The sequence below is a fragment of the Ctenopharyngodon idella genome, chromosome 13, assembly GCF_019924925.1.
Source record: "Ctenopharyngodon idella isolate HZGC_01 chromosome 13, HZGC01, whole genome shotgun sequence".
Lineage (NCBI taxonomy): Eukaryota > Metazoa > Chordata > Actinopteri > Cypriniformes > Xenocyprididae > Ctenopharyngodon > Ctenopharyngodon idella.
The window spans coordinates 7,570,113-7,594,888 of NC_067232.1; the positions used below are offsets into that span (position 1 = coordinate 7,570,113).

At 35.6% G+C, this 24,776-nt stretch overlaps 1 protein-coding gene across 1 annotated transcript; it reads left to right on the plus strand.

The window, feature by feature from the left end:
• The first annotated feature begins 5 nt into the window (after positions 1 to 5).
• si:ch211-51a6.2 (neurotrypsin) lies at positions 6 to 22,314 on the plus strand. Its single transcript, XM_051917576.1, has 15 exons — positions 6 to 770; positions 2,564 to 2,675; positions 4,810 to 4,852; positions 9,168 to 9,410; positions 12,434 to 12,572; positions 12,670 to 12,848; positions 13,587 to 13,734; positions 15,311 to 15,489; positions 15,648 to 15,789; positions 16,005 to 16,219; positions 18,389 to 18,530; positions 18,612 to 18,890; positions 19,528 to 19,650; positions 19,784 to 20,064; positions 21,467 to 22,314. The coding sequence occupies exons 2-15, from the start codon at positions 2,595 to 2,597 to the stop codon at positions 21,784 to 21,786; spliced, it is 2,514 nt and encodes an 837-aa protein (XP_051773536.1). The 5' UTR covers positions 6 to 770; positions 2,564 to 2,594; the 3' UTR covers positions 21,787 to 22,314.
• Positions 22,315 to 24,776: the final 2,462 nt, after the last annotated feature.

Consider the following 24,776-nt stretch of genomic DNA (forward strand, 5'->3'; position numbering starts at 1 on the left):
AATGCTGTCTGCTGTAAGTCTAAACCCTGCTCAATCACGACGTTTTAAATTTACTGCGGTAAAACAGTTGTCAACAATACAAACTTGACTCAAAAATGAATCAAGCAACAATGAACAGCCCAAAATACTTCAAGATCTAAGACTAAAATAGCTACAGCTATGCAGAATGGTGTTACCATGTAAATGCCTCAGATTTAATTTGAAATCCTACAAACTGATGATTACCTCTATCTGTTATATTCGGCATTTGATGTTATATACAGTAATCCATTCCTGTCTCCAGTTTCTTAAGCTTGTAAATAAACCAGATTAACACCCCAAGAACAGAGTGTGGACGAATGCCAAGCAATGCAGCCACACCTCTGGGCATCAGATAAGAGAAAACCAACTATTATCATTTGTTTGTTTTGTTTTTTTAGCTCCTTGATACCTGATAAAATGACTTTTTAGCTTTGGACAAATGTATAAATTCTTACATTTTAAATAATGATGTAATCTTAGTGTGCCATGGTGAGCAAATCCACCTCTCTAGCAAGATTAGAATAAATGTTATTTTGTCTTTTATATATAAAGACCAACTCAAATCTAGACACAAGTAAATTTATCCTACAGATGAATGAATTTAAGTACAGTAGAATATGAATAACATGTTTAATTGTGGTATGGTTAAAAGGAGCCTTTGATCTTTTCAGGTATTGCTAACTTCTATTGAAGCTGTATGAATGATGAACAATGTGGAATGAGGTCTATTCAAGCTCCTGTGTACACAGGTGAACAATGCAAGTCATGGTGAGCTCATCCGCCTGTGTATCGAGGCTCTTGTTTTTAATATATTTATAAAACCCAAGAGATTTAAAAGATACTTTTGTCCATGTGGTTAATAATATCCACCTTATCAACACATGCCCTTTGTCCTATGTTAGGAAGGTTTTGGGAGTTATGGAAAAGAACAGGAATTCCTTGTCAGTCTGTTTCATATTTGCCATGTGACCGCAAAAAAGGCTGTTTTCTCTGTTTTTAAGCTTTAGGCACATTTTTGCGGGGTGCTGTACAAGGGTCTATTGAGTTATTCAAAAATCTATTCCAAAATGCATTTCATGCAGATAACTTGAATAATGTTTTATATGATGAATGTGTTTTCAATTTCTGAATGAAAATAGGTCCTGTATAACTCACTCTAATGGAAATTCATAACTATTTTACGTTTTGGCGAATTGGTGGCTAATTCGGACAAATTTGTACAATCTTATTTGTATATTTTTGCGTAATGTGCTTACGCCCCAGTGATGATGCTTACTTTTTTTCCTGAAAATCTTGTATTTCTCTATGTATCCATATGAAATTGCCACCTCGTAAAATAGTTACATTTTCTCATGAGATCAAGGTTAGTCCTGTAACTGTCACAAGATTTTTCGTTAGTCTTTGGCACAAGTAGATTGACAATCTTTTCAGTCGCAATGAGACAGAAGTAGCGACAGATCTTTTCTTCTTGTGACAAACATCAGAGTGTAACAGATTATTGAAAAAGAAAGGATAGATACTTGGTTCTATACATTGCTTGTTGATTGGATGTTGTTTCAAACTAAAAATGAAACGTATGCAGAGATGAATGGTTCACAAAAAGATCTATAACATGCATTTATACGTTTTATTTTCATTTCAGACTTTGATGCTATTTATTCTCTAAACTAGTCATAAAAATAAATGTTTTTAATATTTGTTCATTAATCAAAGTCAGCACCATTTTAAACTTTTTCTTTCTTTCTTGTAATTACTACTGAGAAGGATGCCAGTTACATACTAGTCACTATTGGCATTGGATATTGGGGAAACAATAACATTGGCTTAAGTTGTTTAGCATAATCCTTCAATGCTATTTATTCACTAAATCACAGTAAAGCAATTTAAATATTATTTACTTTTTTAAATCTTTGTCTACCACATAAAATTCAGCAGTAGGCCTACTGGCATAAGTAGGCCTGTAGTTAGTTGCAAAAGATAATCACTATTGAATTATTGATTAAAACCAAGTGCTAGTAATATTAAAATAGATGCTAGTTAGTTAGTTTAAAGGAATAATTGTTAGGTAACACTTTATTTTAAGGTGACATAGTAGTAATGACATTGCCGTCTTAAAATAATAACCCTAACCATAACTAGTAAGTAGGCTACATGATGTTAATATTACTCAGTCCTTATGCCTATGTACAATGTAACTACGTCACCTTAAAATAAAATGTAACCAATTGTTAAAACGGCTTGCCATAGGGGACAGCCTCACTGCACTGTACTCCATAAATGTTTATGTCCTATAATCATCTGTAGTGTGTAGTACTGTGGCGAAGGCTGCAGGAGAGGCGTCTCTTTCTGTGTCACCTCAATGAACGCAAACCTCAGTCAGACCACAACATGGGAGGAGTGTCAGTCGTGTCGTTGGACTTTTAGAAGTTTGCAGAATATTGTTTTGTTCTATTTTATTATTTTCGATGTTTCTTCCTCTGTAACAAACATTTGTAAACATTTTGAGGCGGGAAGTCGTCCCACTTTCCCTGTATGCCCGCAGACAGCGATGATGGGACAGTTGTGCTGGATGTATGGTCAATGACAGGATGGATATCACTGGGGTCCTCTCTATCGCTGCTGTCTTTCGTTTCTCTGTCGGTGTCTACGGCGAGGTATGTAAACGCAGTTTGCTATGACTAATAAGTTCTTAGTCAGCTCACAAACAGTCAAACAGACTGTGATTTATTTATTGACGTGATCCTGAGGTTTTAGTAGAGAGGAGTTCAGACGTCGACAAAAAGCTGGTTTATAGACCAGCCTAAATGTGATTACAGTATTTTTTTAAAGTACTGGTTTATAAAATGAAGATTGTACAGTTTTCTTCTGTTAAATGAGTAGTTAGAATGGAAGTCCACACACGACTTAAATTTTGATCCTGCATGTTATGACGCTTTGACGTCGTCGCTTTCGTGTGTGAAATTAACGCCGTCTATCACGTGAAAGTGTGGTAATTGTTACAGAAGGAATTGTGCAGTCTTTGTTCATTTTTTGTGGCCGAGGTGTACTTTGCCCCGAATACACTTCATCTCTTTAAAGGATCTAAATAATCACGAGATAATGAGAGGAGTGCATATGCATATTTACAAGTCCCTTAAGAATATGTTTCCATAATATATTAAGTTTTATTTTTATTTATTTATGTTTTTTTTTTTGTTTTTTTTTAATTATCATATCCCTATTTGATAAAAAAAAACATGACTATTTTAAGGAGTCCATGTTACAGTTTAATTATACATTTAATCACAGAGTAATATTAATTAACAATATGTACTTACTATAGAGTTAGGAATGGAGTTTGGTTTAGGGTTAGTTGCATGCAGTTATTCATAATTTACTGTTATTACTACAGTAAGTACATGTAACATGTAACAAGGACACTAAAATAAAGTGTTACCAAAAACATTAAAACAGTCTAAGTGGGTTTGCTGGTTTCAGATGGTTTAATGATCTTCAGCTGGTCTGTTATAGCCTGACAAGCTGAAAAGTGCCCAAAACCCCATAATGACTCAACATACTAGAAAGCCAAACTGGTAAGATGTTTCAGCAGGGACATATGAATAAACAAACGTTAATTAAAATGATAAAAACAGAACATAATGCTGCTTATCTACCTTAATGACTTGGGAGAATTCTTAAGCCGTACATATCCTTTGCAAGCTAGGCACACCAGACAACCAAAGCTTAACCCTTCTATTGTCTACGGGACAAGGCATTAGGTTTTGATATGTTGTAAAAATTCAGTTAACGTATACTTGCTGTTGATGTTTTGTCTTTGTTCCTAAAGTCTTAAGGCTACACTGCAAGCATCCTGTCCCATCGTTCACTTGCAATTTAGTCAGGATGAGAGAAAAGTGTGATGCTCGTTCCCTTCATCACACCCAGTTCACACAGTAGCAGTCACGTAACGGCTTGATGGTCATGAAAGTGTTCTTTGATCTCAGCTGAAGTTCTGCTAAAGCAAAACTGCTCCACACTATTAACTCATGTTTTTGTGACATTTTCCTGTCGTAAAGCAACGGATACCTTTGATAACCTTCCTCCGGGGAGAAAACTTCTGACTAAGGCTGCCAGCTGCTTACTGGGATTAAAACACCGTAACAAAACATGACTCAAACAAAACAAATTGAATGGTATAAACTAAAAATAAGGCTGTATCCTGCGTTTAAGTCATAATTCATGCCTAGCCATTATTATTATTCACTTCATTTATAAGTGTCATGCACTATTTTATTTAATATTAAAACAAAAAAAGTTTTTTTATTGGCATCTATGGGTTAATGAAGAAACTTTAACATCCATGGAACCTTTCCATTGTACAAAAAGTTTTGTGTAGTGGAAAATTCCTTTAGATTATTAAAATCTTCTTCAATCTAAGAACAAAATGGTTCTTTTAAGAACTCTTCAAAGGTTCTTTGAGGAACCAGAATCGTTTCATCTGTGGCATCGCTGCAAAACCCCTTTTTGGAACCTTTATTTTAAGAGTGTGGTACCGTGAAGTGTGAAGGATACCAGATTTGAATTCAGTTGTACTTTCATATATATATATATATATATATATAACAAAATACTAATACCAAAATGATTTACCAAAATGAATACTAAATGATTGCCTATTCATTTCACAAGGTAAGTCAAAGAATATGGTACAATACATGTCCCAAAAAACTACATGTCCTTGTTACTATTTTTTTTTTACTTTTTTGTAGTGAAAAAAGTAAACTGACTCTTGTTGTTTTGTCTTCATAGGCAAGACAGAGCACTGTGTACCTAAATACCCTGCAGAGCTCAGGTAGGCACTCACATGCAAGTCTATATTTTTCTCTTTTTCTTAAAGGTTAAAGAAAGGTGCAAGTTGGAATCCTATTTTGTTTCTTTTACGAGAATTGGCGATATACCAGCATCTCTTTTGTGAGAACATTTGCTTGGGAAATTAAATTATTCCACCTAATTCAGGCACATACTCAATGGTTGTGGCTGAATATCACTGTATTTTGTTCTCATGAAGAGCATCTCTTTCAGTGCCAGTAACCACATCCCTGCTTGGCACTGTATCTAATACAACATTAACCGACGCAAAACCACTCGACTGTCAAGAGATATATTCGTCGATGTTTCCCTACGGCAGAGTTAAAGAAATACTTAACCACAACAATCGCTCTTCAGACAAGATTGCTGTGGAGAGAAACACAATATTCAACGTGCTTGTAATATGAGTGAAGCACAAACACTTACTGATGACAGCGAATGGATGTGAAGCAACTGTGGCATTGATGGGCTTTGAGGAGTAGCTAATTTGAGACTGAATGCCCCACTGTTTTTGCGTATTACACGTGTCATATTCATATTCTGTGAACTTTATTGCTTTCCTTGCCTTCCAAGTCTGGACAGGTTTGTGCGCTGACATCCTTAGGGCAGGATGCTGATATATACTCAACCTTCTCACAGAACCGTCAACCTACTCCCAGTTCATGCTGGGGCAGTGTGAGATTCCTCTATGATTGCCTCATCTGTAGACTTATTTTACTCTCTGCTGTTAAACCGCTTATATTTAGTCTCTTGTGATACCACCAGGAGTCTTGTTGGTGGTCTTTATCGTGCTCTATAACTGTAACACCATGAGAAATATGACTGGAACTCTACCCTGATGCTATTTCAGCAAATTGCTTTACTGTATGTACAGACTGACATACAGTTTGGAACCTGAGCTCTCACGAGACGAGACGTGAGTCTGTGCAAGAAAAGATTTTGGACTGTTGAACTATTAACCTGCCAAGGTACAAGAATGGAAACTATTTATAACTTACATACATCGAACATATTTTTAAATTGGTTATTATCGAAAGTAATAGTGTACAAAAATCCAAACATGATAAAGCCATTAAAAGAAACATCAACGATCAAATCTCAATAGATCAATTTTTTTGCTCATATACTATACTAACACAGTGTATAGTATTTTATCATCGACTATGCACTGCACATATTATGTTACTAATGAAAAGAATATAGAGCTGATTTTTGCAAACTTTCACTTTATTATTATTATTTTTTAGAAATGCACAATATATATCGATACCAGTTGGCTGATATTATACTTTTTAATTTATTTATGTACCCAAAATGAATTATATCTCATGTTTAGCCACTGTAAGACACAGTGGCAAATCCCCAAAGCACTGGCCAAGATGAAGCTGCTCTCGTCGGGTACACGACCCCTGAACAGCCACTGATGGCCTGGAGCTCGCATCTCCGAAAACATCTAAACAAATTGTAAAATAGGGGCCATAATTAAATGTGAGTTACATATTTCAGGTCTAAACAACTACATTATCGCTTAAAAACTCTTAAAACTATAGTTCGTGGTACAACAAGTGTAGTATTCGCAAAAATTACGGTGGATTTGCTCGACCGCCATGACAGTCACTTCAAGCGGAGTGATACAAATGGTGAAAAGGTAAGAGTGCTGTTATCACTAAAATATCGCACGGCTATCAGCCAATCAGATTCGAGAACCAGAAAGAAAATATATATATAATACTATTTGATAATGGTTATTATATATTATATTATATTATATTATATTATATTATATTATATTATATTATATTATATTATATTATTGGTTATCAGCCATAACATGAAAATAATTATCAATATTTTATCATTAGATTATAGAAAGGTTTTTTTTGTTTGATAGATGCCTCTGCCTAAATAAAGACAATCATAATAGTTGGACTGGAGGTTTAAAAATGGCTCACACTGGAAATCCAATACTATTCTCTGATGATAAACATGTTTTTTAATAAGATATGGAATGATACTGTTTGAGTTTGCTTCAGTACTTTGTTTACAGTTATATTTGGAAAAATGTAGACCGAAGAGGACGACGTAATAGAGTTTCAGTGATCCTTTAGCTCTAATATGTTTATCTTGGCCATCAGTCTTTAAGTGCACTCGTCTCAGCTCAATAAGTCTATGCTAAAGTAATCTACACAAGCAGAGACAGGGTTAGGCTATGTGTCCGCTGGGTGTTGTATACGCATACATATGCATACAGGTGTAAATACTTTTCTGGCATTACCCATAATGCTCAGAGTATGAGATGGTCTCTCTCTCCCTAAGGGTTTAGCACCTGCTTCTAAAGAGAGACTAGGGCACAATGTCCTCTGTTTGATCCTGCACAACACTACCTGATAGCAGGCCCATAAATTCTCAGGAGCTTTTTCTCCCCCAGAGATTATGAGATTATCATTTCTGACATTTATTTGTGGTGGATAAGTTTTCCTTTAGTGAAACTGTTGTTACTTGCCTACACAAATGTTTGATATAATCTGAAATTATGTGTTATGCTTTCAGCAAACCTCTAATTGCCTTAAAGATCATCTCCTATGAGTACTTTTTAAAACCTCATTTTTTTTATTCTCTTTCTTAAATGCCTCCAAAGCACCTACTACCTTTTAAATATCCTTCTCTTGTGGTGGATGGATTTAACATCTGTCTCTTGTCTGAAAATATGTCAAGACTCTAGTTAAGCTTGGATTTGGACAGTGGGCACAAAGCCCAGGACTTTCTCCCTTTTTAGTCACATTTCCAGAAATGCATTAGAGAACAGACAGCATATGGGGAACACACACAGCATAAAAATACAGCTAATAAGTTATGGGTCACTGTATTAAATGATTGTTTAAATGCTTACAAATTAAGTTAACAGCCCACACTAAAGCATGAAATTGAAATGTATTAGAGAATGCTCTCTCACATGAGACTTGTCTAGATCACATAATTTGGTCACAATGCTCCAAAGTCACAATATTTCTATTTATTTGAATGGTTTTGATTAGAATCATTTGGAAAAAGGAGTTTCCTGATTATGTCACTAACTGATGCAAGCAAGCAAATGTAAATTAGTAATTAGAATCATTCCTTAATGTTAATTTGTTTAAAAAATATACTGTGTCCTTGTGCCTAAACCACACACACACACACACACACACACACACACACACACACACAGGTTTGTTTTGCTATCTTAGTGAGGACATTCCATAGGCGTAATGGTTTTTATACTGTCCAAACTGTATTTTCTATCCCCCTACACTACCCCTACCCCTAAACCTACCCATCACAGAAAACATTCTGCATTTTTACATTTTTAATAAAACATTGTTTAGTATGTTTTTAAAGCTATTTTAAATGAGGACTCACGAAATGTCCTCATATTTCATGTTTACGTCGTAATACCAGAGTAATACCCTATGTTGTTATACAAATGTGTGTCCTCATTAATCACAAAAACACGCACACACAGATGCACACACATGTACACACACGCACACACACTTACAATACATCACAATCATACTTTTTTTTTTTAACCATAGACACTTTTTTATATAATACTGAGCACTAACCATACCCATAGATGAAAACATTTTCATTTTTGCAGTAAATAATTAAAATTATGTAAATATCTAATATATTATATAATACTATAGCAATAAATATAATTATTTAGGAAAAAGTATATAGTTTTTATTATTTTATTATTTGTATTTATTTTATATATTATATTAATTTTTATATTTGTATTAATTATTTTATCAATTATATTATTTTATATTACTTTTACTTTTTATATTATTTATGTAATAAATTTTAGTTTAGTTTATATTATTTATTATATTATTATACAACCCCACACACACACACATTGTATAACACATCACTACGAGGCATGTGAGGTCTGAATCTGTGACTCATCATAGTGGGTCCTCACAGGTCTTGCTGTTCCAGCAGTGCAGTAAGCCATCATTAGTATCTCACCCTCTGCACCCAGAGGAAGGACTGTAGGGGTTTTCACTCATAGAGAAAAAGTAACAAAATAAAAAAGCTAATAAGACCACTTTAGGTTTGCAGCACTGCTGCTTTGAGATAACACAAGGTCCTATCATTTTAGGTCATGCACATTTTTTTTTTTCATGCCAAAGATTTGAGCTTTATTTGCCACTGCATTAAAATATTCTTTAATGCACCATCAAGGGTATTATTCAAGTAATTTGAATGCTGAATTTAACTTATAAATTGTGTGTGTTTGTTCCCCATAGGGCCTCTGTCATGCTCTGAGGGCTTCACTGAGCTAGGTTATTACAATGGATCCGTGTCTCAGACAGACTCTGGCTCTTCCTGTCTAAAATGGACTGAGTTTCCAGACTACATGCTGCAGTACCCTGATCGTGGGCTGGGTGACCACAACCACTGTAGAAATCCTGACCGTGAATCCAACCCCTGGTGCTTTTTCAGACAGAAGTCAGGAGCAATCGGATGGTCCTACTGCGACTGCCACCAGGGTAAGCTTTCCTTACTGTTTTTTTTGTTTGTTTGTTTGTTTGTTTGTTTGTTTGTTTTTTTTACAAAAAAAAATCTTCATTTTAATAGTTTTTGTATTACTTTGAGGTTTGAGGAATAGTAAGGGCCCATTCACATAGAATGTGTTTTTGTGTTTAAAAAATCGAGACCCAGGTCAGTGGAACGAAAAGAAGAAAAAAACGAAGAAAAAAAAAAAACACAAGCTCTTGAGACGTGTTTTTTAAAAGTTGAACTTCTTTTAACTACAGCACCACGTAGAGTTGTCAAAAGTACCAACTTCGGTACCATAAGTACTGAAATTTTAAAAATGTGATGTTTTGAGCGCTGTTGAGCGTATCTATGATTGGCCGTTGTGTTCATGACTCATCGGATATGTCTGTGATTGGCTACAATGATTAACACATGGGAGCGTTTGAATTTGAAAGCGTTTTGAAAGCGGGACTGGTTCGTGATCGACGCCTGCTTTCAAATGCTTCTGTGTATCTGTGTAAGTGCTCGGTGAAGAGTGTCATTGAAGACTATTTTCAATGTTTTTGAAGCATTGATCATTGAAGCCAATCACAGACATATCCGATGAGCCGTGAGCACAATGGCCAATCAGAGGTGTTTACTAATCCACTCAACAATGCTCAAAACGTCACATTTTTAAAATTTCAGTACCGACTTGGTACCAAAGTCAGTACTTTTGACAACTCTAGTGACCTGTTTTCAGAACACTGTGTCATGCGCGAGACCTTGAAAAAGACGGGAGCGCAACGGTCGCACATGTCCATTCTAGCACACGCTTACGTAGAAAAACGATGGAAAAGCATCACAGTGGAATGCAAAAACATGTTCTGTGTGAACAGATTCTTCGTGTCAAAGTGAAAAAAAAGCCATTTACAAACCAACCAACATGTGTAAAATGATCTCTGATCTTAAGCTTGAAAACGATAAGTGTTACTTGGCAAAAATGTTGCATTTTTTTTTGTTGTTGTTGTTGAGCAGGCTGGTTATCATTACAGAGAGTCTAGCATGACTAGCCCATGGTTCATGTTAGACATCAGAGATATACTGTGACCTAGCTAAGTTATAATTAGTTAAATTATGCACTGAATATGTTCTAGACATTAAATATACCCACAGACTGGTTTATCTGACAAAAGTGTTGGCTAATTCTGTTTAATCTTTATTATTCTCAAATTATTCACCCTTTTTAGCTTTCTCAAGCTAACAAAGCCTAGCTGTATGTATGTATGTATGTATATATGTATTTATAGGTTTATTTACAGGTTTATTAATTCCTTTACAGTTTTATTTATAGGTTCATTTATTTATTTATTTTAGGTTTAATTTTTTAGGTCTATTTGCATAGAGGCAGTACAAAAACAAACAAAATGCATTGTGCTTAGAGATTGAAGCACAAGCTAAGTTTCCTTTTTGGATCTCACAGTCCTTTACATACAAATGGGGTATTGAATACACTCATTCCATAATAAATCAGCTGCCATTACAATTAAAATACCTGCAGTGCATACAGTAAATAAGAGAAACAACTAGAATATTAAAAAATGCAGGAAACAAAAACATTTGGGGCTGTAGCGCATGGTTGCAGGTGGCTCTAGTCTAGCTACATTTGACCTAGAAAAGTTCTTACTGGACCATGCTGTTTGTGTTTATTAAGTGAATGGATCCTGGTGAGTATTTGTGTCATAGCTGTCATATTAGCGTAGGTGTTGTACAGAAGCTGAGTGACGTTTATTACTGCAGTCACAGCACACAGCCACAGTCAAGGATTCTCTCTGTCCTCTCTTTTTATTGTCCTCTATTCATCTTCCTCTGTCTATGCGTTTATTGTCTAATAATCAATCAGACTCACATCACTCATGTGCATTTGTTACTCTGTATTACTCCCATTCTGAAAGTGTCTGTTCGCTCTCTGGATCTCTTTGTGCTGGTCTGTCATCACCTGCCTGTGTCTGTGGTTCAGTCCCGAGCTGGTGTTGAAATCTGTTTGCCTTATCTCTGGGAGCTGTGATTATCTCTGTCTGCCTCTCTCCTCCTTTTCCTTTCTATGTAATAACATTAAACACGGTTACAGACTCAAACAATTAGAGTGTATTTAAATTCATGACTGTGAGAATGACGTGTCGCAGCAAGATGATAATTTGCAAGACACAGTGTCTCTAATGTGAGCGTTCTGTACTAATTATAGAAAGCTGATTCAGAGTCTGTAAATGTAAATGGGAGAGAGTGGGGTAAGCTGTGCCACTTTTATTTTGTCTTTAAGTTGTCCTCTAGTCAAGGAGAAAGAAGATGGAGGTAAAAGCTAATTATATTTCAGAATGTCTGCTCTCCACTGAATAGAAAGAAGACAGTATCTGCAACAATAAGGAAATGGAGAAATGGATTTCTCAAAATATAAAAAGCTTTTTATATAGATTTTTCCACATTCTTTACTTAGGGGGTATGGTGTGTCCTGTGAAAAAATAAGTTGAATGGTTGGAAAATATGTGGATAATATCTATCTATCTATCTATCTATCAATCTACACGTTGTAATATTTTTAAAATGTTGTAATATTTTAAAAACTTGTACTAAATATAAAATGTTTGATTGTCCTTTTGCTATCTAGCTAGCTAGATATCAGCCTGTTAGCATTGTTTGAAAATATTGTCATTCGGTATAACCAAAAGTGTCATTTGGTAAAACCGGAATTTTGGTTAAACCAAATGACTGTTTTGGTGACAAATTTTGTCCATATTGTAAAAAATGACAAAAGCAGTGTTAATTGATTATAAAAACCACATAATCTCATTGTTAACACTTAATAAATCTTCAAAATTAATTATATCTCAATTATGTTTTTTTTTTACGCTTTTAAAAACCTTATTCGTCAATGACCCAAATATATTGATATATAGTATATATATATATATATATATATATATATATATATATATATATATATATATATATATATCAACATCTCTGAATATGCTGGATTCTGCACCTATTCCTCCAGGTGAGGCTCGGTTGGTGGGGGCTTCTTCTAATAAGAGTGGTCGTCTTGAGGTGTACCTGAATGGCCGCTGGGGAGCAGTGTGTGACACCCACCTGACTGATCGAGATGCCAGTGTGATCTGTAGACAACTGAGGCTCGGGTATAAGCTGCAAACTTTATTCATTATCAGCTAGAGGCTCTGTACTTATTAACACTCAGTATGTGCTCTCATTTAATTACCTGCTAACTCCCAACAGTGAAATCGGCACTGCACTTCGGCACTCTTACTTTGGACCTGGATCTGGTCTCTTCCACTTTGAACGTCTTGGCTGCCATGGTAATGAAGATTCTCTGCTGAAGTGCCGGAGCCGGAAATATGTCTCCGGTGACTGTAACCATGGCAATGAGGCCGGAGTTGTGTGTGCTGTTCCAGAGGGTAATTATTATTTATTTTTTTTCATTTGAGGGGGGTATCCTGTGTATATATACTTTCAATTTTGATCCATTTAATTTACTTTTACTTTAAACTTTTGAAAGGTATGTAAATATAGATATACACATAGATATATAGGGCCTAGATGGATATAGAGATATAGATATAGATATATATAGAGAGAACGAATTCAAGTTAGGAAACATTATCTTTGTCACATGCTGTCAATTTCATTTCTCACAGTTCATAAAGCAACAGCTGAGGTTCCTATATCTGCTGATCATAGTCCTATAAGATATATTTTCAACAGTGTTATAATGTGGAAAGGCCTTCTGTGGAGCTAAATGAAGACAGAATTCATGTCAGACAGAAGTAGGGTCATAAACTGTGTGCCTGTTGTAATGGGACAGTTTGCTAGAACAGGGTCAGGTATATTTAGAGAGAGCTGTGAATTATTCACACAGAAACATTAGGAAGGAGAAAGCAATCTGAGATCTCGGAGGCTTTGCCAAGGGTTCTTACACATGTCACCATCTTTTACCACAAACACATACATGCTACAAAGCATTATGCCATATGTTGGAGACATATAATTTGTATAAGTATCTCTACTGATGCATATAGCAGAGTTTTAAGCTTCTGTTGTCAAAGATAGTGTGAAATGTTTCACTGATTATTTTTGTCCTAATCATTCTCTGCTGCAGTGAATTAATTATCGATCGATTGGACTGTTTTGTTTAGGCAATGGTGCCCCCCTGAGGCTCGTGGGAGGCCTTGAGGATTTTGAGGGGCGTGTGGAGGTGTACCACAACGGGAGGTGGGGTACTATCTGTGATGACGAATGGGATGATATTGATGCTGAAGTGGTTTGCAGACAGTTGGGTTTGGGGTAAGAAATATTTCATCATATGTGTCCTTTTTGCTGCCAAGGACCCCCAAATAATACTTCATGTATAAAATGTATTTTACATGTTTTTAAATATTATTTTTTAATTTAAAAAAAGCTTTTATATTGTCGTTTTGTGACATATTATATGGAAAAAAAAAGATTTCTGTTAAGTTGATAGCGTATCTTTTTTCTACCCTCATTTAGAGCAAAGTTAGATGTATAAACATGTTGAAATAAAAACAGATTTTATTTTATTTCATATCTTTCAAACTGAGGCTGTGAATAAAAGGGGAAAAAAACTTTTTACTTTTTGTAAGTAAGGACATCATCAGGATGTTACTGCGTTTAGATAATATTTAGAAATGCTTTGCTTTGAGCTGGGAGACACTGATGATGTCATGCACAAATCTGAGTGCTGCTTAAAAGGACAGTCCTTTTTTTACACACACAAACGCACACTAGCACAGTGAGTGAACTTTATTAATATAGATGAATGGAAAGGGTGTATGAATGATTGATGGGGTGCAGGGATTCACTCCATGAATCTGCAGTGGGATCGAAAGCAACTGATTTTTCCCTTCATTATCCATGTAGCACATTCTTTTCAGTTCTGTTTTCCATTACCACCATAGAAACACACACACACATATACATTGCTGTGCACGTTCTACTACACTTTCTCACTATCCTCTTCTGTACATTATATACATCAATACCGATGATCTTGAATGGTTTTGCAATGCAAGTATCATTACAAAATTATGTAACTAAACTGATATATCTTCTTCCTTGTTATAAATGTATACTATTTTTCAAAAGTTTTTACATTTTTTGAAAGAAGTCTCTTTTGCTCACCAAGGCTGCATTTATTTGATCAAAAATACAATAATATTGTCATGCAGTTGTAATAATATTACAATTTAAATAACTATTTTTTATTGTAATATATAATTTTAATTTATTCTTGGATGGCAAAGCTAAATTTGAGCAGTCATTAAGGCCCATTCACACAAAGGACAAGAACTATAACGATAACATTTTAAAAATCATTCTAAATGTAAAATAATAGCAGAGCCCACAGCACAACTGTAACGATACCGGCACAGAGAAATGAGATAGTTGGTCTCACTTTCACATTGATTTTTCAAGCCGACGAATGATAAAATGATAAAAATTGACAGCCAATCAGAATCCAATCAAGAGCTTGAGCATTTAAAGTGGCAAACAACAAAACTGCAGCGTGTGCTTATAATAAACAGAACAATATTGTGCGTTGGGGGGGCGCTAATATAGTTATCGTTATAGTTATCGTTATAGTTATTGTTCTGGTGGTTACTCCAGTTTTCAGTGTCACATGATCATTTAGAAATCAGAACATTTCTTATTATTATTAATGTTGAAAACAGTTTTGCTGCTCAGTGTTCTTGTGGAAACCATGATGCAATATTTTTTTTTTTTTTTTTTTTTAATGATTCTTTGATGAATAGAAAGTTCAAAAGAACAAACTTTTAAAAAGGAATGTGTTTCTTGACTGTTTTGGTATTGGAATGAATCACAGATGTTTGTTTATTTTCAGTGGTGTACCAAAGGCATGGTCATGGGCACAATTTGGGCAGGGCACTGGGCCTATTGTACTGGATGGAGTGCACTGCACAGGAAATGAGCTGTCTCTTGAGGAATGTCCTCATGCGCCCTGGGGCCGGCACAACTGTGACCACATGGAGGATGCTGGAGTGTCTTGTAACCCATTTACAGGTGAAGATGATAAAAACTGTGTCAGACAACACTGCCCATATGATAACACATTGAAAGTACTATAGAGACCAAAAGTTCTGCCCCTTTTACTTTTATCACAATTTTATCTGTCTGTATAAGTGCAAAGATTAAAAGCATTCATGCTAATGCTGCTGTAGATGGAGTGTTGCGTCTAGTAGGAGCTGATAGCCCATGGGAAGGACGCCTGGAGGTTTATCACGCTGGAGAATGGGGCACCGTATGTGATGACAACTGGACCGGACGTCACGCCCAGGTGGTATGTCGACAGTTGGGTTATCGGTAAGCTGATTGATAACATGTTTCTTATGTAAATGTGAGCAGCATATTATGTGCTACTTTAAAGTAACTAAAAGCAGCACATTTTTGCATTTTAGATGTTTTCAAGTTTGATTTGAGATCTTTTGGTCTCAGGAAACCGGAAATATATGACTGTATAAGTGTTGTTTCATTTATCCTTCTGATCTGTTGCTGCAATACCACTATTTGTCCAACAGAGGGCGTGCTGAGGTGGCTCCAGAGGGGATATATGGGGAGGGCACAGGGTTGATCTTGCTGGATGAGGTGAAATGTGAAGGGGGCGAGAGCTCTCTGCTGGACTGTGCTCATGGTCAGTGGGGGCGGCATGACTGCTCCCACAGTGAAGATGTGGGCATACGCTGTGAAAGAGAAGGACAGAACAATGAAATCCCTGAAGTGGTTCCTGCCACAGGTGCGTAAACACTTTTATTAGCTTTATCATCATCAAGAGTAACGCAAAAAAACAGATGTTACACAAGAAGAAACAAGTCCATTTTACATGTTTAAGAGCCCTTCAAAACAAATTGGATACTAGGAAGCATCATCTTTTATAATATAATGACATGTTTACGTATTTATATGCTTATGAAAAACATATTGTATCTTGATGAAAATGGTTAAGATTGCGATCATCAGAAAGTGATTTGTTGCTCTGAAGGCAAATCTTCATTAACATAATGTGTTTTCTTATTTTCTGCAGTATAAAGCAGTTGTTCTCAATCTTTTTGACTCCAAGGCCCCCAATATCAAAGACAATATTTGAATACTTGAAGGCCCCCCTAGGATATTTCTGTTAAATCTGCAGTTTTGACAAAGCTGCTCATTTTCAAACTTTTTTTATTTACAAAAAATGGGATTGGCTATATATTAAAATATAAATAATCAAATTCCATAATTACAGAAGTTTCATTAACTCAGTGTTCTTCAATGTTTAAACTTTTTATTACCAATGAATTTCCTTTTTTTTTTTTTTTTTTTTTTTTTTTTATAGTCATTTTATGTTTTACAGGGGTTTTAAATTATTTTTACTTACAAATAGCAATTCCTACCTGTTAAACTGTTTTTGAGCTTAACATAACTATAAAAAATTCAATAACTTCTTAAGATTTTATCAATTGCCATGACCTTTTCAGGTCTAGAAATCACACTTTTAAAATTCCCTAATATATCCAGGTTTTTCAAGAGCACGAACACCATCCATCTATCCATTATCCATACCACTTACCCTCTCTAGGGTCATGGGAGCCTATCACCATGAGAATCATGGTAAAATGGCAGATGTTGAGGGAAAAATTAAAATAAGAAATATATCAGAATACGTCTTTGTTTTTAGCTGTGTTAACTTATTTTAAAGCTTGTTTTGTTTTAATTAACATCATTTTAAGTCATCTTGATGCCCTCTTGAATGTTCTTTGAACATTCCCCCCTAGTGGGTCCTGGCTCCCTGGTTGAGATCCACTGTTCTAAATTTCCCTGCCTCAAAGCCTGACAAAAATCTGATAAACATAGTGTGTTATCGCAATATCTTGCTCTAGCTGATCAAAATAATTTTTTTGTAGGCTAATCTGTTAGCTTGATAATTGAAGGCTACCTAAAACACAAAGGCCCTGTCCCAAATGGCACCCTAAACACTTGCGGTCTTCCTACGAGTCTGCACTTTCGAGACACAATGCCACTTTGGCTGAATCCCAAATGGCACACTTCTATGCATTTTTCGGTCTTCTGGACTTATGGCTGCCGTGTGCACATGTCCGTTAAGTCCACGAGACCTTAGAGTGTCCCATTCATCATTTTAGGTTTCAGAAGGGTGCTTGCGAGCGCCCCCTTTGCGTCTGCTATGCGCCCTCGATGCGCACTTCAGCTGAGCCTGCAAGTCTACGAGCTATGCAGAGGACTTTACCTGGCAGTCAAGGGTTTAGGGTGCCATTTGGGATTCAGCCTTTGACCGTCGGGTAGATGTCTGCTGCGGATCATGCTTCAGTGCAGGCTCAGCGAAAGTGTACATTGAGGATGCATATTGACTACAAAGGGGGTGCTTGCAAGCACCCTTCTGAAACCTAATAAGACAAATGGGACACCCTACGGTCTTGTGGACTTTACACGCACGTGGCGACCATTGTAAGTCCACAAAAACTGTAAGTGTATATGAATTGTGCCATTTGAGACAGGGCCAAAAAAACAAGATATATTTTATTTGACTATTTTTAGCTTTGGTAAAATAATGTGATATGTAATGACTTTTAACAGACAATAATTCACATATTAAATTATTAGAAATAAATATACTGTAAAGCCATTTTCTGTCATTTCAGTCACCATATTGACACCATATATAGTGGTGTGACACAATATATAGTACTGTGTATAACAAGAGTGCCCATATAAACATTCTTAGCCAATAAAATGTCTTTGCACCCCATATGGGTGATATGATTTTGCATAACTTCATTCTTTAAAAAAAGAGAATGAATTTACATTGTAACTAATTATATATTAATTTGATTCTCATATATTCACTTCTTGTCCAAGTATATAGAGGCCCATCTTTTCTGTGCTGTTTCTAGCTATGCTGTGGTTCCAGGTCCCCTGGTGAGGCTGGTGGATGGTGAGAGTCGTAAGGAGGGCCGTGTAGAGGTGTTTATTAATGGCCAGTGGGGCAGCGTGTGTGATGACGGTTGGAATGACATCAACGCTGGAGTGGTCTGCAGACAGCTAGGATTCATGTAAGTATGTTTCATTTGATCAAAGAAGATCTCAAATTCTTCAGACACTTATTTGTTCCTCTTTCCCCTTTTCAATATCAGTGGGGTCTCGAAGGCCCGCTCAGTGGCTTATTTCGGTGAGGGCCAGGGACCCATCCATCTGGATAACGTGAAGTGCGTAGGGACAGAGGCTTCGTTGGGGGAGTGCTCAGCTGTAAGCCCAGACGCCCATGATTGCAGGCACAGTGAGGACGCAGGAGTCATCTGTGATTACATCACTGAACCTGTAAAGTACAGCGGTACGAGCAAGCAGGAATGTGGTTTGAGACCCAACACACAGAGGCGCAGGAGAAGGATCATTGGAGGAGACAAGTCTCTACGGTAATGGACAACAGGGTTAATTGTATTAGCTAACATTGTTAACATCTGCATTGTTTTTATGAATCTTTGTATTTATTGTTTATTGGCTAGCTGCCATTGTTATTATCTTATATTGCACTGTGGTCACTGGGGAACAAAATATGCTTTTTATTTACAGTTACAGGAAAATGACTACAAATTTGACTTATAATCATGTGTTTGATATTAAACAGGGTATAGTTCAACAAAAATTAAAATTCTTTCATCATTTACTCACCCTCATCTCTTTCCAAACCTGTATTTCTTATCTGGAACACAAAAAGAAGAGATTTTGAAGAATGTGCTGCCCACTCTTTTCCATATAATGAAAATGAATGGGGATTCAGGCTGTTTCAAAATGGTGTAATTTGTTGGTCATTATCTAATAATTAATTCGAAGTACACTACCATTCAAAAGTTTAGGGGCAGTATGTATAATATTTTTTGTATAACATCAGTATATGTATATTAAACTTTAAAAAAAATAATGATTAAGATGTGTACACTTCCATATGTTTACATAAATTTTTATAAATGTGTCAAAGTGTTAACCATATGAAACCAACATGAATGCATTTCTTTGCACATGTGTTTTAAACCATGTGTGACTGTCATATAGTGGGGACTGGCCGTGGCAAGTATCTTTGTGGCTGAGGTCTCAATCGAAAGGCACACATCCACTTTGTGGGGCGACTCTCATCAATTCCTGTTGGGTCATTACTGCTGCTCATTGCTTCAAGAGGTGAGAGAGTGACTCTACTGACATCTAGTGGCTCTTCATAGAATGATAGTTGCTTTGCGCTGTTACAATTGATGCTATTCATGACATCTTGGCAGTAAATGAACATACTGTGCATGAACATGTCTTTTTTCAGGTTTGGTGCTGACCCCTCCCGTTATGTGCTGCGGCTTGGCGACTACCACACAGAGGAGAGGGACGACTTTGAGCGCACTCTCTCTCCTGAGCGCATCGTGATCCACAGGAAGTACAACAGCCAGGGCTGGGAGTATGATATTGCCTTACTGAAGTTGAAGGGCACAGATGGGAACTGTGTGGCCTTTAACCCACACACTAATGCAGTTTGCCTTCCGGCTCACAGCAACAAGAGGGGCAAGAGACCCATCGCCTGTGTTATTACTGGCTGGGGAATTACAGGTACTGCAAACTCAAACATATTTAGAGTGATTTGAACACAGCTATACTAATAATACTGGGTTTTTTATGTTTTCTCTCATGCTTACCAAGGCTGATAACATTTTTTGATTAAAAAATACAGTAAAACAGTAATATTGTCAAATATTATTACAGTATAATTATATACAATACAATACAAATAATTGTTTTCTATTTTAATATATATTTTAAAATGTAATTTATTCCTGTGATGGCAAAGCTGAAGTTTCAGCATAATTACTCCAGTCTTCAGTGTCTCAAGATCAGAAATCATTCTAAAATGCTGATTTGCTGCTCAAGAAATATTTCTTATAATTATCAATGTTAAAAACAGTTGTACTGCTTAATTTTTTTTTTTTTTTGTGGAAACCATGATACATTTTTTTAGGATTCTTTGATGAATAGAAAGCTCAAAGGAATAGCATTTATTTAAAATATAAATCTTTTGTAACATTATAAATGTCTTTACTGTCACTTCTGATCAATTTAATGCTTCCTCGCGCTATATAAAATTTAGTAAATCTTACTGACTACAAACTTTTTAACGATAATTAATATTTTTAAATAAAATCATTTATTCACATACTTTGAAGGGGGTCATGAACTGAGAATTTTCCTTGAGCTTTTGATATATAAGAGGTCATCATACTTTAAGAATATCCTGTAAGTTTCAGAACTGAAAACTTTAATTATTTTTATTATACTTTCTTATAAATAGAAAGCGATAAAAAACCGCTCCCTTTGCAATCGCTGGAGCTGTCAATCAAACTGCGCAAGTTTATCAGTGACTGAGTTCTGGACTCGCACGAAAACTCCCGTAATAATCAACAAATCTCTTATTTACAGTGTGTTTGCACTGTTAGCTATGAAAGCATTCGTTAGTGTGCAGAAATCGAGATCACTGCATTCATGCGCTCAACATGTCTGTGATTGGCTACAATATTCATCACTGCAACCTTTCATCATGCCACGATCTAAAAATAATGCCATAGATCTAAATACAATCAACACTTTACACAATTAGTTAACCTTGAGAGCTGTAACATTAAAAACATGCTAAAAGTTTTTGAGAGCGTTAAACATGTAATACTTAGCTATTTCATATGCAAAGATGCTAGCCAATCACAGCAGTGGGCGTTTACACTGAAGTCTCACAGCAGACACGCCCCTTAAAACAGAGCGATCAAATCAGAGGGCTAAAATCAGGGTAGGAAAATTACCTTTTATTTCTAAACTATGACAATTTTTGTTGTAAAAATCATATTAACATTATAAGTGCACCCCAGAAAACATTATAAAACCAATAAAACAATGCAGTTCATAACTCCTTTAAAAGAACATGTTCTGAGGTGCTTTATCTTTCTCTTCTTGTATCTTTTATTAGACTCTGAGTATTCCCGAACACTCCTGCAAGCCTGGGTTCCATTACTGCCCTCCTGGAAGTGTAAAAAACGTTACGGCAGTCGCTTCACCAGCCGCATGTTGTGTGCCGGGAGCTTGTCGAACCATCGGCGTGTGGACAGTTGTCAGGGTGACAGTGGGGGTCCCCTGGTGTGCCAGGGTGATGGTGGGCACTGGATGCTCACAGGAATCATCTCCTGGGGTCACGGTTGTGGCGACCCCACCTATCCTGGTGTATACACGCGGGTCGGTCGATTCCTGAAGTGGATTGAGAAAGTCACCCACAGCTCTGCCAAAGCGTGATGTTACAGTGTTGACATTAATGCCACTTACCGCATTGTATAAATATATATTATGTAATGCCTATGAAGGGATCACTAGCTGGCCATTAGGTTTAAAGCTGGTTTGATCTCAGTTTTTGTGTTGCACATTTTACCACTTGCACCGTGCCATTTCAATTCAATTTCTGTACACTTGAAACGTTCATGAACATGCAAAAGAACGTAAAGCCACAAATGTATGTTTTTGAGGGACAGCTGCATTAAGTGAGTGGAGTTTTCCGGGATTGAAAGGTCTTTGACGGATAAGCCTTTGTAAATAAGTCATTTTGCACTAATCTGCATGCCAACAAAATGGAGCATCCGTGGGAGGTCTGTGTTCTGGTCTGGCTCTTCTGGATCAGGTTCTTAAATGAGTTCACATATTGCACTTAAACATGTTTTGTTGAGCTGGAGTTCACCCAAAAATGAAAATTCCGTCATCATTTTCTCATCTTCAAGTAGTTCCAAACCTGTATGAGTTTCTTTGTTTTGCTGAACACAAAGGAAGATATTTAGAAGAATGTCAGTAACCAAACAGATCTCATCCTCCATTGACTACTATAGTATTTATTTTTCCTACTATAGTAGTCAATGGGGGGCGAGACCTGTTTGGTTACTGACATTCTTCCAAATATCTTCCTTTGTGTTCAGCAGAACAAAGAAATTCATTCAAAAATTCAAAGGTTCAAATTCAAGGTTTGGAACTACTTGAGGGTGAGTAAAAATTTTTGTTTTTGGGTGAACTATCCCTTTAAGGTGAGGAGCGGCATGCATATAAAGATTCATCAACATTCCACTTGTATGTTGGTTATTTGTACTCTTGTTGAAGGCATGTAGGGTACGACTACCATTATTGAGCTTACAATTTAGTTTTTTCAGGTGGGATGCAGAAAACCAGTATCAGTTTATTTATATATATATAACATTTTTCTAAAGCCCCTACCGAAGAGATGTAATAATATCAGTGATATGAAGTATTGAACTGTTAATCGGCTGGAAATTATGGAGCTCTTGAGGGGACATAGTGATTGACAAAATATGGGAGCGAAAATTATATAAGTGCTTTTGTAAAACTTTTGCATTTGTACAAAACAGGTGCTGGAAATACTATGATGTGGGTGGAAAACTATATTTCAGTGCTTTTGCGAGTGAATGCAAAGTCTCTCGGGGATGCAATACTTTTGCGAAAGAACACAAAAGTGTTGTGAGCGAATGCAAATGTATTGAAATATATGAGATAGTTGGAATAATTATTTTTTTTCATCACCATGTCCCCTTAGTGGCTTTGTAGTACGTTGTACTAGGTAAAAATTACAATACAAAACTCATATCCTCATATCTTAACTACGCACAGTCTTTAAAACCTAAAACTACACATATTTATTTCACATATGGCCAGAATCTGCTGCTGAAAAGTAAATGATGTCATTTGTTATTATACTTCTGTCAGTCATTATATTACATGGAAGTTGTTAAAGGGGCTTGAGTGATGTTACATTTGCTTTCTGCAGTGTTCAGCCTTTTCTGTAGGCAGGCATTTATTCAGGTTTTTGTATTTATTTACATAATAGGATATAGGCTTACAAATTCATTGTTTCTTGTTTTGACTATTTAATTGAACTACAACAGTGGTGCTGTTTCATTCTAGTTGGTGTCTCAATTTAGAATTGTTGAAATTAGGCATAGACAACCAGTAATTACTAAAGACCACTTTAGTAATTAGTCAGGTTTAATGACAAAGCCATACTTACAATTCCATATAGTCCATTCTGTTCAAATTATTTAGATGTTTTGGTTCTTGATGCTCTATGAACAGTATGTTTTTCATCAATCCCAAACAGAAACTTTGATGTAACTATGTAAAAATGTATAGGTTGTTAGTATGTCAAAACTGTGAATAAATGTTTAGACACCAAATTTACCATTTAACATAAAATGGAAACAATGGGATAAACAGATTTGAATGCATGTCCTTCCCTGCACTTCATGTTCTTATTCTGAAAATGATGATGGGAAAGCAAAAACAAGCTAATCAAAATGCATAGTGTAATGTTAAGGCATCATGATATTAATCATTCATCTCCAAAATTGTATTTGTATTAAATGTTTAAAATTTACATTGACTGCATTAACTACATTGGAACAGGCTCATTAAAAATAAACATATGAAACATATTTGAATATGAATTATTATTGTTAATGGTGAAATTAACACTTTCAGACCCTAGTTATGCTGCAGGGACACAAAAAATATGATCATGCTTTATTTCTGCTAGTAATGATAATCAATTAAAAAATGAGTTTAGCAAAAAATTATTTATTATTGAAGTGTTTCAATAAACATTGATTCTGAAAAGTAGCAACATCTAAATAAATATGAATTTGTTGTACATTAACTTGTTTTATTGATTAAAGTAGAAAAAATTAATTACTGAATGACCGTAACATAATATATAAAAATATATATATATTCAAAAGAACAAACAGTTTGACAGCATAAATGTTTTTAAGAACAGAATATCCAGTTGGCAACTTTTATTAAGATTATTTTCAGACTATGGTTAATTTTAATTTAAAAAATCTTATATTACCTCCAGCAGTTTTGCAGAAATATTGAGACCCACTGTCCGTTACTTTGGACATCAAATAAAAAATCCTTTGTAATAATAAAGTTAATTCCAGTTTGACTTAATAATGTCACATCTAGACTTAATTTTAAAACAGTCAAACAATTACTTATTTCAAGATAAATATAATAGAATTATAATTATGCCATATTTGTCTGTTACAGGCATCCATGCTTCATTCATTTCAAACAAGCAATTTTTGTATATAAAAAACATCAATGGTCTTATAGATTTACTTAGTATGTTGTAAGTTGTAAATTGTAATCATATTAACCTGCAATTTGGGTGGCACCAAAATCAAATCAAATCAAATAATAAAATAAAATAAAATAAAATAAAATGATGC

Bases quoted from the DNA above. Each gene is read 5' to 3' on its own strand.
- si:ch211-51a6.2 (XM_051917576.1), top strand. From the start codon at position 2,595: ATGGTCAATGACAGGATGGATATCACTGGGGTCCTCTCTATCGCTGCT. The intron at 12,849-13,586 runs GTAATTATTATT...TGTTTTGTTTAG, and splicing joins TGTGTGTGCTGTTCCAGAGG to GCAATGGTGCCCCCCTGAGG. The intron at 16,220-18,388 runs GTGCGTAAACAC...CTGTGGTTCCAG, and splicing joins TGAAGTGGTTCCTGCCACAG to GTCCCCTGGTGAGGCTGGTG.